The 20,172-nt window shown below is 40.5% G+C and overlaps 1 protein-coding gene across 1 annotated transcript in view; it reads right to left on the bottom strand.

Moving 5' to 3' along the window:
* The window catches only part of HSPA4L (heat shock protein family A (Hsp70) member 4 like), a 2,148,355-nt gene that overhangs the window by 861,412 nt on the left and 1,266,771 nt on the right, over positions 1-20,172 (bottom strand). Inside the window, exon 12 of the mRNA XM_044061754.1 lies at positions 9,295-9,500. Within this exon, the coding sequence (XP_043917689.1) occupies positions 9,295-9,500 (206 nt within the window). The remainder of the gene's footprint in view (positions 1-9,294; positions 9,501-20,172) is intronic.

The raw sequence follows: 20,172 nt of genomic DNA on the forward strand, positions 1-20,172 counted from the left end.
TTAAAAGTGGTGCAAACTGGACAAGAGGAGTCAAGATGGTCTGCTCCCAGGCAATACACGCACTTCTTGTGGGCATTTGAGTTTGGGATCTTATGCCCACAAGAAGTGCACTTTTTGAAACTAGAAGATTTCTCTGACATGTGAGCAAGAAAAAGCAGCATAACCAATAAGGAAAAAAGTAACAATAAAACTATTGAAAAATGTTATTTAACAATAACCTAAGTAAGGAATACCAGCTAAGGTATGTTATAGAATACCAAAAAAGGAAAAAAGATGTACCAACAACTACTCAAACTGAGTAAGAAATAGGAAGAGGAAAAGAGGATAAAAGAGAGAGAGACCCTAACTCCAGTGAAAAACTTTGGAGGGAGGAAATCGACAGAAGAAGCTACAAGTTCTAAGAGAAAAGGGAAGCAAGTTTTAGAAATAAACTTCGTTGTCATGCGTACAACACTTGTGTGTGAAAACCTCCGTCTAACCATGATGGAGACAAATGAGATCTGAGGAGTTGGGGATAGAATACAGCATTATGGGTAGAGGGAGGAGCTTGAGAGTTGGATCAGAAGTCTTGTGCATGTGAACAAGTCGGATCTGATCCCACTTGTGAAGAAGAATGAAAAGGACAATATCAGATCAACAGCTACAGAATAATGTTCAGGAGGAGTGATATCTCAAGGAAGCAGGACTTGACCAATCTAGCAAACTGAATAATTATTAAGACAAAATCATATCTGCATAACATATACAAAGGAAAACTATTTTAATGGTATGTTTTCTCTTTTATAATTGAATAACTACTCATGTTACTATACAGTGTGATGTTAATAAGGGTGTTTATAAAAAAAAGTTCTCAGTCAGGCCATTATTACATCAGGGAATAAACTACCTTTATTTTAAGGCAGAGCAATACACTGACTTCATTTAAAATGCTTTGGATACCTGGATAAGTCAGAATGCACATTCAGAGAATCTGGAAACTGCGTTCTAATGGTTTCAGACCTTTTCCCAATAATTAAAACATGGAACTATGCACTCAGTTTAAGAAACCTTATCTGAATAAACAAAGAAGATGAAACCCAGTATGGAGATTTCTGAGTAGACTTATCTTTTCACCTAAAGTCACACAAGTTAGGGTGAGAGTAAGGTGCAAAAATTATATGCTTGGAAAGGCATATTTGATTATGGAAGTTCTAGAGACAGAGAGAGAACTTTAACATTTACTTGTGATGAAGGCTAATTGTTCCTGAGTACCATATCAATTATACCTTTGAATTTGTGAGTCCCTTATTTTCTTTGCCAATGGCTCTAAGTATAAAGTAAATAAAGGGGAAAGATGACATCCCTGCCTGGTCTTTCTATTCAAACCCAGATATATAAATTAAAGCTGCAGACTGTGTGACATGTACATTAAAAAGGAAAACATTTCTTTTTTTAACTATATATAATGAAGTGCATGCTGCACTGGATATATCAGCAAAAGGCCATTCTGCATCATGAAGCCAAAACCTCAACACAGAAAAAAAATAATAAAAAATATATATATATATATATATATATATATATATATATATATATATATATATATATATATATATATATATATATATATATAGTCTAAGACACATGCTCGACTAGCATATGTCCGAATCACAAAACATCGAACACACATACACCAAAGCGCTTAACATCGAAAAGCGCTTCTGTGTATGTGTAGTTAAAAAAAAAAAAAAAATCTACATTTCTGCAGGGGGGCTCCCTGCACCCCCCTACTTTATTATTTTCACTCCGAGATCGCACTACAGTGGGGAAAAGGGAACTTTCTCTTACCCGCACTGTAGTCGATCTACGAAACAGGCACACATACACGGAAGCGCTTGTGGATGTTAAGCGCTTTCTTGTATGTGTGTTCGATGTTTTGTGATTCGGACATATGCTAGTCGAGCATGTGTCCGGATCCCATATATATATATATATATATATATATATATATATATATATATATATATATATATATATATATATATACATTTTCAGTAGCAGCAGAATTGCTTATGCATCAGTACAGCATAGATACTGAGCAGGAATGCTCTTGATAAATTCACAAGAGAAAACCCTGGGTCATTTAACTCATTAACAACTATGTGGTGTGGAATGTCACACCTCAAGCAGCCTACACACATCTTGCATTCAAGAGCATATTCTGAAAAATAAACTTAAAAAGCACAAGAGAAACAAACGTAAATATTTTTCTGAACAATAAAAACTACTAAAACTACAATGGCAGCAATGTTATCAGTAAGACGTACTCTCTACAGTAATAATAGTCAGTACATTCAGAGTATTTTCCATAAATATTGTAATATAGTATAATACCCACAGAACCCAAATTATATTTTTTTCTAAAAGTACAGTTTTGTACCTACCATAAATGTAGATGTTCAACAACCAACCAACCACCCTTGCACTAAAAATATGTACAATATATACAATATACACCAGATTGACAACCCAACCCACACAACCACCTCCAACTACAGAGGGAAGGAGGGAGGGTTGACTGGACTGCACAATGTGGATCTTGAACATCTACATTTATGGTAGGTACAAAACTGTACCTAGATTTAGAATAAAGTGGAAGGTGATAATGCCTAGAGAAAGTATGCACTGAACTCCAAGTAGCTGCCTCCAAAATATCTTTAGTTGCCACCTAGTGGAATGAGGCCTAATCCCAGCTGGAATCTCCTTGCCAGGATGGGAATAACAGAAAGCAATGCAAAACCCAATCCACTTAGAAATAGTTTGTTTTGACACAGGCTTGCCCTGAGAACCCAAAGCAAATGAAACAAATAACTGCTGAGACTGCCTGAACCCTTTAGTTCTGTCCAAATATAGGCAAATGAATAGTTTGGTTTAAAGCCACACTAGAAACCACTTTAGGCATAAAGGAAGGATTAGTACGTGAAAAGGTTGTAGAGTGAGTTTCTCCAACACAAAATTGAGATCCCAAGCAGGAGTAGGAGCTCTCGGGGTCTTATATTCTTTGCCCCTCTAAGAAATTGAACAAACAAATGAGAAAACCAGTAACTCAGTAAGATATTGAAGAGCCACACTTAAATTAGCTCAGAAACACAAAAAAAATCCTGCTGCTGCCAAAATAAAAATCTCTTCCATTTATAAATAACATTCAAAACTTGCTGTGGAAGTTAAGACCCACTATGGTTCGAAAACAGAATATGCCAGGCTGTGCAGAGTGAAGCTTGACATTGAGCAAATGATTGTCCTCCTGAGACAACAGGTGTGGAATCCTCAACACATCTGCTAAGGAGTTCTGTGCTCCCGCAGAAACCTTGCCTGAAGATTTAGCTGTAAACTGAGAGCAGTCTCCCACAAAATCATTGCTTGCCTGCATAGAGGATAAGAATGTGTTGTCTGTTAGAATCAACACCTGCCCTGGAAGAAGTAAATCCTTGAAAGTTATTAATGCAAACTGGACTGCTAACATCTCTTTCAAATTGATATGTAGATGTTGTAGTCTGGCAGGCCCTTGTCTTGTATCCACTTTCCATTCAGATGAGCTACCCAAGCTTTGTCTGAGGGGCATCTGTCGTTAATCTCTGACTGCCTGGCGGGGTCACAGAGAGAGTCTTGTTTTTAGGTGACATACAATTCCTTTTGAATGCAATGTATTATTTGAATGACAGTGTAGGACTGTCCTTGCAGTCAGCCTGGACTGATGAGACAATTGATGAAAGTAAAGGAAAAGATTTTTGTTTGTCCGGGGTCAAAAGGTAATCTGGGATGTACTAGACTGGACTTTATTTCGTTCACAGAATACCCCAGGCATCTTAGCACTGCTATCACATATTCAAATAAGGATATATCTGTATTCCTTTTAACCTGAGGAAAGCTATCACTGGAGCCAGAACTTTCGTGAAACTCTGGCGCAGTAAGATAAGCCAAAGGGCAATGCAGAGAACTGATAATGAGAAGTCCCAGCCGAAAACGCAGATACTTCCTGCAACTCAGTCTGATAGGAACATGAAGGTAAGCCTCCTTGAGATCCAAAGTTACCATCCAATGATCTTTGCCCAGCAGAGGTAAAAGCAACATTTTGAACTTGGGAATGTCCAGATAAGTGTTGAGGATAGATAAGTCCAAAATTGGTCTCCACGTGTTCCCTTTCTTTGGTACTAGGAACAGGGACGAGAATAAAATCCTAGGCCCACTTCTGGCATAGGAACCGGCTGTATGGCCCCTATTTGGAGTAACAGAGAAATTTGTTTGTGAGCCTCTATTCTTTGCTGAGGAGGAATGTCTGGCATGCCTTTGAAAGGAGGCAAAGTATGGAAATAAAACCTATGATATCCAATACCCATCTGTCTTGGGTAATTAAACTCCAATTTTCTTTGAAAAGTGCCAACCTTCCTCCCAAGGTGCTGCCAGGAGAGAAGGTTCAGACTTAGCCTTGTCTTCCATTTTCTTTAAAATCCTTGTCTTAACATGGTCAGATAAATTTTTTGACAACAGAAGCCTTAACACCCTTAGGCCCTGACCCTGTAATACCTGTCCGTTTAACAGGAGCAGGAGGCAGAATCATCCACATCAGAATCAGAATAAGGAGAATACAGGTTCCACCCTAGGTCTCTTATCAGGAGGGGCAAAGAACCTCTAATCAAAGTAATCAAATCTTCTGCCATTTTAAGCGCTAAACCTGGCCTGCCTCTGGGAGAAGCCTTGGAAACAGAAGGAGAGGGCCTAACCAGGAGCACAGTAACCTGAGAAGCCCCTTCAGCCTGACCTGCCTCCTGAGAGGCCACATCCTGCAATAACAAAGTCTCTCCCTGGGACTGCATTTTATAATTGCACCGCTTCAGAGCTAACCTGGCACAATCTAACCTTCTCTTTATAGTGCGCTTATTGAATCTAGCACACCTAAACAAGGAATACACAAAGTATGATAATCTCATCTGTTTCCCACAAGAAATACAGTTATTCACTTTTTCTGACATCCGCTAAACCACTGAGGCAAGAAAAACTAAAATATTGTCTGAAACTCCGAATTAAAAATTTCAGAACGCCGACGGGCACTTGCGCTTGATGTCAGTCAAATAGTGTAAGGACTGCAGCAATGTGAGATGAAGAACATCTTTCACAAGTTTTCATACCTTGAAAACTATTCAACCTAGACACATATTGTTAGAACATTTCTGTTAACAAGGCATAAGCTTTCACGTGACTAGAAATTTCTCTATAAGTGCATATTTATGAGACATTTACAGAAATATGAAAATGTATGTTTAATTGTATAATTAGCAATGCAAATAATACTTGATATCTCTTATGATTTGCAACTTACAGTGCAACTATTAAAGACAGCTTTCTTCAACAATATCTAAGGTTTCACCTAATGTTATGCAACGGTTTGCAAGTCACTTGGATTTTGAAGTATTAAGTACATATGGAAATATTTCTAATTTTCATAATTACTAACTAGCAATATCTCCAGTATAATGTGATATAAACCAGCATTTTCAGTGAATTGCTCTATCTCCCACATTGGTGTTTCACATCCTACATACAAATAAAATGTAGGTCTCTTAGTTATGAAAATGTGAATGTAAATATGAAAATATGAATAAATGGCAAACAAAGATTAATTTCTCCACTGCAGGACACCTAACAATCTAAGTATTATTTTATTAATAATTCCATGTCTTTTCTAATACTGACTATTATTAGCTGGTAAGTCACTTAGTTAAAGAAGACAGACCCAAACATGTTCTGGATGCCATAAGGTGGTATGGGTTTGAAATGGAACTATATAAAAAGGCCTTTTAGGCTTGAGTGATTTAATATCTATACAAATTAACAAATATACCATCTGCAATAAAGTACATACCACTTAATGTCTGAAGAAAGAAAAAAATTAAGCCAAATAAATATGAGGAATTTTATATGTTAATTTACTACAGAGACTTACTACAGAGCAAAGCAAAGCTGTTTTACCATGTTCTGAAAGTGTTGTGGCTAATATAGGTTCATAGGTATGTACTAGGCTAATGGCCCTGGGGCCTTTACAAGCCTAGCCAAAAGATTACCCTGGCATCGTGCTACCCGATCTTAGTTCCCAGTGGTTCTGTCGAATAGAGTCATTGCAGTTATCCCCGGGGTGAATTTTCTATTTCCCATCCACTCATCGAGATTTCTCTAGAAGACGGTCAGCGAGGTGCTCTGCTTGACATGTATGGGAAGCCTATTCCATAGCTTGGGCAGTCTCTGGGTTATGAACTTGTCCCTCCAGTATGTTCTGTTGATTGTGGTAATGAGGTTGAGGTCTCTGGAGCGTGCGTTGTGGAGGCATTGGAATTTCTTTAGATGTAGCATTTCTAAGAGAGCTGGGTCAGACATGGCAGACAGACATTGTAAGTCAAGCAGAGATCACCTCTAAGTAGGCAATATGAGACAAAGAATATCTTCAGTTTTTTTAGTCTGTTCCATATAGGACAAGTGTTTAAGGCCTAGGATCCTCTTTGTGAGGTACTTTTGTGGCCTCTCCAGTAGTTGCAGGTGTCTAGTGAGGTACATGCCAAATGGGGGATTGTACTGGATGATTAGCCTAATGAAGGAAGACTAGAGGGAGACAATGACCTCTTTCTTCCTGGATGCAAAACCCTTAGTAATGACATGTGCCACATAGGACTTTCTGACTGCAGTGGCAATGTGGTGATCAAAAGAGAGGTCACTGTCAACCTGTGTTCCCAGACCTCTTATAACACCTTCTGTGTTCAGTGGACTACCATCAATGTGGTAATTCATGGGAACCGGGTTTTTCCCAAAGGGGATGATGATGACATTTTTTGGCATTCAGCTTAAGACCATGGTTCTGACACCAGTCATTGGTCTCAGTGAGGCCATTCTGTATGACGTCAACATCACTTGGGGAGTTAATAATAGCTCCCAACTTGCAATTGCCTGCAAACTTTGTCAGCTAGAGTCCTTCATGTTGGCCTGGACTTCAGAGAAGTAGATACCAAACAGGAGAGGACCCAGGACCGAACTCTGTGGGACTCCACTCGTGACTAGTCAGCAGTCTGACTTGGAGTCAGCTACTTTAACACTGTGAGCCAGTTTGAAACCCACCTAGTGATATAGGGGTTGATGCCTAGCTTAGTGAGTTTTTCTGGGATTCCTGAGTGGGGAATGGTATCAAAGGCCTTGGCCAGATCAAGGTAGGCTGTATGAACCACCTTGCCTTCATCCACAGCTTTGGTGACGGACTCAAAGAAGACAATCAAGTTGAGCAGGCATGATGTACCCTTCACAAAACCAAACTGTGTGGGATCCAGTGTCTGGAGATTCCCTATATCATTGTTTATTAGGTCCATGATGATGCGTTCCATAGCTTTGCATATCAGACTCATCAGGCTAATAGGGCGATAGTTCCCAGGGTATGTAGTCGCTCCTCCTTTGTGGATAGGGATGGCTGTAGCAATGCGCCATTCAGTAAGGACAAAGCCTGAGGTGCAGCTGTGATTAAACAGGGCACACATGTAAGGTGCCAGTTCACTCTGTAGTTCATGTAGAACACAGCCAGGGATATTGTCAGGTCCCATAGAAGCTGTATTCTTGGCTTTGGACAATGCTGTTTTAACCTGTGCAACAGTAATACTGGGTGCCTGGTAATCTACTGGTATTGTGATTGTTCCTTTGGATGGGGGTTAAGTTGGCACTGAATCTGTCGGAAAGTTTATAGGCAATATCTGTTGGCTCTGTATAGGAAGTACCATTGTGCAGTAGCTCAGAGCAAATCTGGGTATTGTCGTGGAGATTCTTTACATAACTATAGAAGGCCTTGTGGTTGTCTTTACTATCTGCTGCAATTCTGTTTTCATAGCTAACTTTACAGGATTTGATGAGGGATCTCAACTTTTTGTTGAGGGTGATATGGGAATATTTCCAGTCTTGAGACTTCACCTTATTCCGTATCAGTTTCCTCCTCCTGTTGTCGAGTTTGTTTATGGCAGGGGACCACCAGATTGGCTTCCTTTTTTTGGAGGAGAGCGTCTTGGTTCTATTGGGTATGGCAAGATCCATACATTTGTGTACATGCTCGTACAGTGCACTGGTGTATGATTCGACAGTCATGCAACTACTCTCCATTTGCATGGGTACCATGAAGTTAGCTACCTCTGTTTTTAGGAGCCCAAAGTTAGCTTTGGAGAAGGTTTTCATGGTGGTTACCTTTGCGGGGGGTGGGAGGGATGTGGATTTCCAAGGTGATTAGTTTGTGGTTGGATCTAACCAGGGAGGAGTTGACTATTGGTGTAGAGCAACGGTCGCCCATGTTAGAAATGACCAGGTCAAGGATGTTACTACCTGTGTGGGGGTAAGAATGAGCTTGTCGAGGGCATTGGAATAAATGAACTCCAGGAAACACTGGGCAAGTGTATTGGTACATGAGAATTTTTCCCAGTTAATTGAAAGGTAGTTGAAGTCGCCCAGTATAAGAGTGTTAGGCTGGACACTAATACTCTCCAGGGTGCTTAGGAACGTGGAGTGTGAGTCTTGGGACATGGTTGGGGACGTATAGCAGGCTACGACCTGAATCGTTGTCTTACCCAGTGTTAGCTGCACCTGAAGTATCTCTGATGTATTATGTTGGGCTACCAGTCTGGAGGCATGCACATCCTTTATGAATAATGAAACACCACCACCTTTGGAGCTTTGGTCCAAGTTCAGGGGCCGAAAGGTGTGGAATGAGTTAGAGCCTGGTAGTGGAGGGGTGCTTTCTGCTGCCTTGAACCAGGTCTCTGCTATAGCACAAATGTTGATGCTCTCCATTTTAAGGAGTGCTTCGAGCGAGTGCATTTTGAGATTTAGACTTCTAGCATTGAGCAGCTTGACCCTCAAATTGCATTTTGACATGCACTAAGGATATCGCTGATAAACAGATACATTACTGTGTCAAAATGTTTAGGTCCAACGTATAGAAATATTTCTCAAAAATATTTTTAAGTCTGAAGTTTTGCTGTCTAATAGAAGTTTGTGGTGGACACTGTCTGAGAATGCTACATAACTGAAGTGCAATAATGCAGAGACTAGGACTGAGTTATGAATAAATATAATGACACTGATGTTTCAAAACTTTATTAAAATATAGCATCTTGGTCTAGAAACAGACTTTCTAGGGTAATATATAGAGTTATGTGTTGTTCAGAGTTAGAGTGTAGTTACTTGATTCAGTAACAAAAAAGCTAAAACTGGGAGTAAAAATAATCTTTTTCTGTCAAGTACCTGTTCATTTTCCTTGGTCTCAGATTTAAAACATGGCTCTGTTTCCATGGGAATTTCCTCATTCTGTTCTCCATCTGTATTTTGCTTTTCTATTAGTATTGCACTGGAGACACTAAAAATTCCATGAATGTTAACACGAACTTTGACTTTGACTTTAGAATTCTCCCCATCTGTTTGTGGGACAACATTCTGGATTACAAAGTGACCTACAGATTAAAGGTGAAGAGAAAAGGAAGTGACTTTTAGCAAACCTAGGATGAATTAAACATACCACAAACAGCCAGAAATCAAATCAAGGAGTACACAATTTTAGGCATCAGCACTTCACAGTGTAATGCTCAGCAGCATCACGAGTTTCAGTGTTCGTGCAAAATTAACAGAGTTGCTAATACCAAGAATGATGCATCAACTTGTCAGAAACAAAGCTCAACACATTTTTAGAAATAAATTATGAAAGAAAACTCACCAATGGTGTTCTTCTCTTTTGGATGCTTTAACACAAAATGGAAGACTATTGAGAGTCATGACACACGTGGCCCACACCCATGCCTGGTTTGGCCATAGCATGTATTTTTCCCCTTAAACAACACAGGATACCTTCCTAAAAATAAAGGAATATTTCAGAAAAAAAATGTTTTATCATAAATCTTTTTTTGCCAGATTCCCTACTTAAAAAAACAGGAGTTGTGTGAATAAGGTTTCTGAGGTGCTGTTCTACAGAACAAGGGACACTATATATATGGTTAAAAAGGCACCACTTCAAAAGATCTGAGATGGATATTCCCAGAAGATTGCAGTAAGAACTAGGGGAAGGAGGCAAACACCCTGGATGGACATAATATCTTGAAGGGTGGTCTTACCAAACGAGCAATATACATGCAGTACAAGTCCAAGTTATACTGCTTTGGGAAGGTATGTGTGAAGGCTGCCAGCCTAGCCAAATAGAATTTTGGAAATAATTCTGTCATCTGTAAATATTAATGTAACAACAGTACACTCTGCTAGCAGAAAGCTGACCAAGTAAAGCATGTTGTGACCCTTTGATCTAAAGTCATCTCCAGCCTGTCTAGATGAAGACATTCTTTGTATTGTTTTAACCAAGAGTTAAATTGCTAGATTTAAACATGCAAATGTATTTCTATTGCTCTGCTTCTTGACCAGCTGCAAGATAACACAAGGAGATGTTAGGAATGTAAATGTAGCTTCTGTTAGCCTGGGAACCCAGGGAAGTGTGAATAATGATGTAATGGGAACCAGAATTGTGATTTTAAAAACAGAGAGAATCAGAGGGCATTAAGCATTTTTGTCTTGACCATCCAACTCACCAGTGTTGTCTGTTCTATATGTAAGTTATCTTAGACTTGTATTTTCTTTTAGAAATAGCTAGAAACTAGAAAGATTGGACTAAGTGTTTTTATGTGATGTCAGAACTGTACTACTGAATTATTTTAAGTATTTCTCTGTGATCTCTGAACTTATGACTAGCACTGTGTAGTAAAAAGTATTGTCTTGTGTTTTTAATTATTTATTATTAAATATTTTTAAACCCTTTTAACTGTGGCTGTTTTGTGCAAAGATAATTTAAGCTCTTAAGAGTACTTGCATGCCTTTGGTAAAACTGTACAAACCCACTCAATAGCTTTAGCCCTGGGTTATACAACCAATTGGGTAATAATATCGCACAGTAATAATTGGACACCCTTTTAAGGGCCTTTGGGTAGCTGATAATTTTTAGCTGGGTGGTGGCACTGATTTCTACCATATAGTCTTTGTAAAAGGGGCACAGCTGCAGAACCTGTGCCAGCCTTCCCCAGAAGTGTCTGTGTGGTTGTATAAACTCGTATCTCAAAGTGTGTGTGTGCGTGTCAGCTACATGGGCAGGGACATGAAGCACTGGTTGGACAGAGAGGGTACTGGAGATTTTAGCTTGCCCAGCTGGCTGAGATCTGGACCCTATAGCTGTGCCAGTGGGGAGTCTTATTGTGACCTGGAGAGCAAGGGAGCGGCAGCCCTGGACTGACTGTGATCTCTGTGTGCTCTTAAGAGAAATTGCACTTTACTGTGTGTATTTGTTATCCTTTTCTCCTATATGAGACGCCCCTCATTGGTGTTATTGATGAGGATTGAGGCTCCTTGCTTGCTGGGCCAGGGCACGGGCATCACAGTATAAACTAACAACTAAGTGATGGAAGCACAGATGCCAACTGTAGACATGTATGTCTGAAAAATATAATAAAGAAAATAATCCTCTAGCAGAATTTAATTTTGCTACATTACAAATAATCTGCTTGACATCTCTGTGGCAGAAAATAATGCAACTAGCCAACCGGTTAAAAACAGACTGCCTAGACCTGGAGTTAAAAGATGAACATCTGTTCTATCCTGTGGCGATCACTAGTGTTATACATCTACAGTGCAAGTACAGAGCAGAAATGCAACCAAATTGAACACAATAATGACTCTGCTCCATTCTTCTAGATTCTGTAATGTCAAGAAACATATTCAGATGAAAACATTCCTTAATGTATAGTATATGGCTATAATGATTACAGGCAAAATATTTGGAGTAGGACTTCCATGCCTGTCATGCAAAGTAGTGAGATGAACGTGCCAACAATTAATTAATTTGGCAGACAAAAAATGAAAAGAGAAAGATATTTTCAACAATTTTGACAAAATGCTAAGAACACTTTTAAATGTTTTAAAATAAAGAATGCTTCTGTGTAAAAGCAGTTACCACAGAAGTAGATCATCAAAAAGAGGTCAATGAACAACTGTAACATTTGGATTGATTCACCTTATTCATGTCATCTCTAAAACAGAAACTGAAAAAGTATAGGCATCTTCCCCAGGAAGAACCAATGTGGGTTTCACACTGGCTAGGATTTGGCAAAAGTTGGAACAATGCTCCCTATACAGCTAACACTATATTCCATGCTCCCTTCAGTTCTCCAAGCCAATATTCACTTGTGGTACACAAACAGCCTGCTCAGTTTTGACCAACCAAACTGTATGCAATCACATACCATAAAATCAAATGTAATATGTAGAAAAAAGGACATTTGTGTAAGTAAATTTACCAAGATTGTAAATGTTTGAATAGATCACTGTTGCAGTAGCCTACACTATGAGACGCATCCTGCTAAGGATCAGATGTCCTCCCATCTTCCAAAGCTTTAAGGCACTTTCCATGCATTCATACAACCATCAAGGCTCGACAGCAAGCCTCTATAAAAGCAGATGTACGGGTGCCAGAAAAACATATTTGTCTTGCCTCAGAAACAAGTAAGGCTAGTGCCCTGCTATGAAAATATGTTTTAGGATTAGAGGGGAACACAGGGGACCCCCACCCTGGCACAGTACAACAAGGGGGATGGAGGGAGGGTGTTTGTGATCTATTCAAGCATCTAGTGTTATGGTGAGTTAACTTATACAACTGTACTATATATTCATCATTAGATCACTGTTGCATTAGACTAAGATATAAATGTCAGAAACCAAAGCTTACAATGAAAGGGAGGATGATGAAGGATCAGTGTTTAGAAGACATGAAGAATAGTTCTGGCATACCCTACCCTGGCTCTAGAAAACTGTCAACTTTGTCATGCTTGGTAAAAGTATGAAGACAAGACCAAGTTGCTGCCTCAAGAAAACTCTAAGAGGCCACATCTTTCCAAAAAGCAGCAGAAATAGTCATCACCTTAGCAGAATGGATTCGGATTTCACCTAAAAGTACCTTACCATGATATGAAAAACAAAATTGAATGGCATGGGACAACACTTCAAAGAAAGGACTATCCTTTTTTCTTGCTTTCACAAGAAATGAACAACTGATTAGAGCTTCTGAACTCCTTTGCCCTGCCAATACAGTATCGTGCTTGTCTGTGAAAATATAGATTGTGCAGAATTTTCTCCTCCTTACTTTTGGTTCTGGAAAGAATAAAGGGAAATTAATATACTTATTCAAAGTGAACTGTGAAACTACTTTTGGCATAAATAAGGGCTGGTTCTCAAATATGAGATAAGGATGAGTAACCATAACAACTTGCAACTCAGACACTCTTCTTGCAAATGTGACAGCAAGAAGTAACACTGTCTTCTATGATAAGAACTTTAAATCAGCCTCATGAGATGGTTCAAAAGGAAAACATACGTGTTTCCAGCACAAATGTAATAACCCTTTCAGAAACTGTGTCAGTTAAACTAAAGAAGAAAGGGGGATCCACAGGCAGAAATGTCCAAAACACAAATCTTAATGAAAAAGTAAGAAATGTCAGAGGATAATAACACACAAATATTGTTGAACCAAAGGTGTTTAAGCCTTAAAAGACTCTTGGCTTTTTCTGTGGTACCAACTACAAAATTATTTCCACTCGGCTATGATTTTCAAGTTGCAGGTTTCTTAGTCTCCTTTATTAACTGCTGCAAGTCCTCAGAGAAAAAGGTGTCTAAAAATTATTAAAATTATATCATCCAAGCTGTGAACTGAAGATCTTAAAGGATGGGATGGATCACAGAGCCCCTGGCTTGTGTAAGTTCATTCTGTGAGGAAGCTTGAGGTAATTTTCCACTGGCTATTTTCAACAGAAAGGAGAACCACTGCTGCCTGGGCCAAAACAGAGTTACCAGTACTATTTTTAGAGTCATTTCATATCTTTAAAATTACTTAGGTTATCAAAGAAAATTGTGCAAAAGCATATAAGAACATTCCTGTCAATGCAAATAAAAAGGCATCTGTCAAGCTTTTATGCAAGGAGTTCTAGAGCAGAACGTCTTTAATGGTCTGGTGTGATCAGCAGAAAACAGATCTATAGGAGGAATTTCCCAAAGGTGGATTGTTTCCTGGAAGACCCACAATATCAAACATTTGTGGGAGTCTCTCCTTGTTATGCTCAGCTTGTCTGCTACAAAATTCTGCTTCGACAGAATGTAAATAGCCTCTAGGGATGAGACAAATCTTACAGCTAGTTCTCAGGCTAGCACTGCTAATCTGTAAAGGGAATAAGACCCATTACCCCATGTTTGTTTATGTACCATGACTGTGATGACTAACCAATGTCCTGGATGGGGAAAGATCTGTTTCCCCCTGTTTGTGCAATACATGACTGTAGTGTTGTCTGTGATGACAGAGGCCCCAGACTCCAACAATGGTTTAGTGATTTGAATGCATTTAATAATGCCAAAATTTCTTTGGAGTCTATCTGCTTCTTTTTGTCTTGATGATTCCATGGACCTTGCAATTTCACTCCTTTGGAAACAGCTCTCTATGCAAAGTCTGATGTATCTGCGGTTACAAACTGAGTAGGGACTGGGAGGAAGAGAGACCTGTTTTGAGAGAGAACTATTTTACCCACTAATGAATCTCCCTTTTGTCAAAAACTCAGCACAGGAATCTGAAAAGAAAGGAGTTGGTATTGCGTCCAAATCGATTTGAGGAAACAATCAATTTGTATCATACGTAGTCTGGCAAAAGGAATCACGAGTACTGTAGAGGCCATAATGCCTAATATCCAGACATAGTCCCTGGCTGTTGTGCAAGTCTGACAGGAAAATAATAGGAAATGTTGCTTGTAAAAGTTCACTTTGTCATGAGGAAGAAAGGCCATCATGAAGGATGTATCCATGAGACAGCATAAAACCCCTATCCTGTAAGTTGGAATGAAGAATGATTCTTCCAAGTTTACTTGAAAACCCAGGTTGAAGTGAAAGTTCTTGACAAAAAGAAGATAGTCTCGACCTCCTTGAAAACAGTCTGCAAAAATAAGACCATAATCTAAATATGTAAAACAAGTATGCCCTGTAACCATCAAAAACTATTACTGAAACCAGACACTTTATAAACACTCTAGGAGTGAACCATACAGAGAAAATCCTAAAAGCACCTCAAGTTCTTCTAAATTGGGATGTGATGATAGGTATCTTAACTGTAGAATTACTAGGAAAATGAAAGGAGGAATGAGAGGTAACAGAAACTGTAGAGGAAACATGAATTTTGGAAAAGTACAGTTGTCTACAGTTACCATAAATGTAGATGTTAGAATTTATTTACTGTTCCAGTCCTGACTTGTGGGATTTCCTGCTGTGGAACCCCATTGCCTGGCCTGACTACCAGAGGAAAAATCTCCCTCCTTCTAAGCCTGGTGGATGCCCTACCCTGACATAAGGATGCTTGGGTATAAAGGGAGCCAGCCGATGCCATCATTTTTTTCTTGCCTATCAAAGGTAGGAGCACCCATGATGAAGCATAAGCAAGGAAAAAGGTAGAAAAAGGGGCCTGCATGGTAAAAACCCAGGGGATCCTCTGGTTAGTGAAGAGAATACAAGTAGATTACGAATCTAGGCAAAAAGGGTGGAAAGAGGAAGGGAAAGAAGACTGCAACAGTGAATACACTCCAACATCTACATTTATGGTGAGTGTACACAACTGTACTATGTTCTTTGTCTTTCACTGTTGCAGTCCTAACTTGTGGGAGGATTCCCAAAGCTGAGATGAGGGTGGAAGGTAGATTATGGAGGAGAGAGGATGCCCCGCAAGATGGCACTGGCAAATCCCACTCTAGACATGGAAAAGCCAGATAAGTGGTAGTGTTTGTTAAAGGTATGCACAGATGACCAGGTAGCAGCTTCTAAAATATCTTTGGTAGGTACTCCTTTCAGAGGTAGAAGTGGCTCTAACAGGGTGAGCCCTTACAGTTTCAGGAGGCTTTTTGCCATGATGGTTGTAACAAAAGGAAATACAGTGGGAGATCCACTTGGAGATGGTCTATTTGGAGATTGTTTTCCCTTAAGATACAGTGGCAAAGGACACAAAGGGTTGGTTTGATTTCCTGTAACACTTTTTTTCTGTCAAGTTTGTAGCGAAGCTGTCTGTAGACATACAAGAAGTGAAGGACCCCCCCCCATTCTGAGGCTTGGAGAATGTAGATCAGTGTGCATATCTCTTTAAGATACTTCCTGTGGACATGTACTAAGTGTACTGATTACTGAGCATGTGCAGAGACAGAGTGCCATTTTGTAGTAAGCTGTTGAGATGTAAGCATCTATGTGTGTAAGCTCTATCTGTTAATAAGTTTGTTTAGAATTACCAATGCTGCTTTCCATCCTGATGTGTTTCTGTACAATAAAGCATCTTAAACGAACTACCCTGCCTGCTTGTCTTCCATGAATTAGGGGACGAGCGACAGAGAAGAAGCTGGGAAAGTGTATGGTTTGATTTAAGGATACGTCTGTGAACACCGTGGGTATAAAGGATGGATTAGTCCTGAGTGATACCCTGTCCAGGTGGAATATGAAAAATGGTTTCACTAACATGAGCACTTGTAACTCAGAAAACCTTCCAGCTGAGGTAATACCCAGTAAAAGGGCAGGCTTCCAGGTTAAGAATTTTAAATCAGCAGAAGCTGCCAGTTCAAAGTGGGGTAGCGTAATTTTTTCTAGAACACAACTGAGGTCCTATGGAGATGTGGGCTGTCTTCTGGGAAGTCTGATGTGGACCACTCTCCTGAGAATTTTTTCATCAGTGGGTGGGAAAAGATAGTAGGAAAAATAGGGATGTGGGCTGAAATGTCAGCGGCGTGACTCCTGATGGAAGAAAAGGATAGGCCTCTGTCCACCATGGTAGCCAGGTAATCTAAAATGGCAGAGATATTGGCTGATTCAGGATTGAGGCCTTGCTGCTGACACCAAATAGAAAACCTTTTCCCTTTGGCTGAGTATGATTTCCTAGTACTAGGCCTTCTAGCCTCTTTGAGAATGTCTTGAACTTGTCTGCATAAAGTGTGCTCAGAGTGGTATTTTGTGTCATTATCCAGTCAGAGTTTGAGAGTCTGTAGGTTGGGATGCACAAACCTGCCCTTGTCCTGAATCAAAAAGCCTCTCTGAGGTAACTGTCATGGCCTTTCATTGGTTAAACTCAGTATCAGAGGATACCAGTACTGCTTGGGCCAGTCTGGGGCTTTCAGGATGACCCTTGGGCCTTCTTCCCTGATTTTCAGGAGGACCTTAGAAGAAGAGGCAAGGGAAGAAATGTATAAAGGAACAGGTGGCTCTAAAGAAAGCAGAAAGCTTCTGTCCTCCAAGCTGTGGATAGCTTGCTCCTAGAACAGAATCTTTTCAGTTAAGCATTTTCTTTGGTGGCAAAGAGGGTTATCTATGGGGATCCCCATTTATGGACTATGCTGAGAAATGTTTCCCGATACAAATGCCACTCATGGGGATCTATCAGGTTTCTGCTGAGATGATCTGCTAGTGTCTTTTGAGTCCCTAGGAAATACTGTACCATGAGGTACAACCCCAGAGACTGAGCTGTCTCCTAGACCTGCATCTCTAGTCGACAAAGAGGGTAAGAGTGGGTGTCCCTGCTTGTTTATGTACCACATTACTGTGGTGTTGTCTGTTTTGACAAGCAGGACCCCTGCCTTCCACTGATATTTGAAAGCCACTAAGCCCTTTTGCACTGCGATCAGTTTTTTCCAATTTATGTGCTTGTGCCTGAACTCAGCTTCCCATCTGTCCTGGGATTTAAGGTTTTGGAAATGAGCTCCCCAGGCTCTCTCTGAAGCATATGTGGTTAAAGTTTGCCCTTGAGGCATGAACCTAAAGGGGAGACCCAGGTTCTGGGCAGATGCCTATGTCCGTCATGCAAATTCCTCTTTGAGGCAAGGGATCAGTGTAATTTCTGTCTCCAGAGACTGTGAGTGCTGGTACCACTGGAGCATCCTCATGTGATGTTTGGGCAAAGGGATCACGGGGATACAAGATGCGATGTAGCCTAATGCTCTGAGGAATTACCTGGCTGACAGGCACTGTCTCGGTATAATGTCTCAGAAGTACTGAGTCAAGCAGGGAATCCAGAAGAGCCCCCAAGAAAACTATCCTGGTGGATGGGTCTGTGTTGGATTTACAAAGATTTATGGTGAACCCCAAAGAGGTGAGGAGGGTCTGAGTGAAAGCCAGATCCTTGAGGAGCTTTGACCGACTTGTGGCTTGAATGAGGCAGTTGCCCAGGTAGAGGTAAATTTGGAATCCTCTTTTTCTGCAGAAGGAGATCACAGGTGCTAAACACTTTGTGAAGATCCTGGGAGCAGTAGACAAGCCAAAGGGCAGTGCAGAGAATTGAAAGTGACTGGTACCTGCCCTGAAGTGATAATAACTTCTGCAAGATTCCTACATAGGAATGTGCAAGTAAGCATCTTTTAGCTCTAAGGTGACCATTAAGGCCTGAGGAGCTATCATAGGAAGAAGTTTTTGAAGACTCAACATTTTGAACTTTGGTACCAGCAGGGACTGATTGAGGGTGGACATGTCTAGGACAGGACACCAACAGCCTTCCTTTCTGGGAACCAGGAATAGCCTGGAGTAGAACCCTTTTCCTATTTGATGATCTGGTACTGGATCCACTGAGCTCTGTGAGCACAGGTTGTGAATCTGAGAAAGAGTCTCAGCTCTTTGATTTTGTGGAACATGGGTAAACCGAGTATCTTAATGGCTCTTTGAAAGTGAACTTGTAATCGTCTGAGATAACCTTCAGAACCCACTTGTCTGAAGTAATGAGGGACCAGTTTTCTTTGAACAGGGATTGCCTTCCTCCTAGTATTCCTCCTATCTTCTTGTGGGGGGGTGTGTGTGTGTGTGGGGGGGGGATTTAAAAGGGACAGTCATTGCTGCTCTCTGTAAGGGCCCTGTGGACTAGAACTCCCATTTCTGGGGGTTCCTTTGGTTCACTGCCTAGGCGTTTGTGATTGATGCTGACTGCTGCTGCTGCTTTTGAGATATTTCCCTCCAAGGTTTCCTCTTGGCCACCTTTTGATTGAGAGGGAACGGGCCAGTGTCTAGTGGGAAAATTCCTACTAAATCTAGGAGTCTGTACTTGGAGGGTTTGCATATATTTTTTTTAATCTTTCATCTTTTTTTAGCACAGCCTCAGCCTTTGGCCCAAAAAGAAGTCCTTATCCAGGGGTGCAGGCAGAAGTTTGGATTTCACATTGTCTGGTAGGATCTGTTCCCTAAGCCAAGCATCCCTTCTAATGACAGAGCCAGATACAGCAACTTGACTAGAGGCCTTCCTAGCATCATAGCCACAGTGTAAAGAGTGTCTAGCCACCTGAGAGTTGGAATGGCAATGGTCCAACTATTCTTTAGAAATGTTCCTGTCTTCCAGGGAGGAAATCTTTTTGTTTCATTTTACCTAAATACTTTGTTGGTATTTTATCATATGAAACTGATGGTTAAGGGCCTTTATACCTAAGGTGGTGGAAGTGTAGACTTTTTTTTTACCAAACCTATCAAGGGCCCTGCATTTCTTGTCAGTAGGTAAAGGGTTCTTTGAAGAGCTGACTTTGGTCCCTTGGGACATAGAGTAACAACCTCTGTGTCAGCAGAGTTTTTTTTTAAGAGGTATTTATGTCAGTCAAGCACCCTGTAAAACCAGTCTGGTTTTCAAGGGGCAGGAGATAGACAGTCTGGGTTCAGGGAAGAGTCCATAAAAACATCCTCTACCACCTCCAATACAAGAGGAATAGCAAAAGGTTTGTGTTCTGGGAGGTCAAATAACTCCCTAACCCTCTTTTTAGATTGTGGGTATTCCTGCACCTCCCAAAAGAAATGTTCTCTCATGGCATGGAGTGTTTCCCCAAAAGAGATGCCTTCAGCAAGTGAGGCTGAAGGCAGATTCTCCTCAGAATACAAACTCTCATACAAAGTTAAGAAGAGTCCCTCTTCAAAGACAGACGTCTCCTGGTCAGAATCCTCATCTGAATCAGGAGGTTCAGAGAAAACATCTGGGGAGGGATCCCTCTTTCTTTTCCCTGGCGAAGACTCCAAAGAGGGCTGCCTAGCTCTGACTAAGGAGATGAGGTCCTCAGCTAACCTGACCAGGTC

The sequence above is a fragment of the Protopterus annectens genome, chromosome 2.part0, assembly GCF_019279795.1.
Source record: "Protopterus annectens isolate FY-2018-M chromosome 2.part0, PAN1.0, whole genome shotgun sequence".
Taxonomy (NCBI): Eukaryota; Metazoa; Chordata; order Ceratodontiformes; family Protopteridae; genus Protopterus; species Protopterus annectens.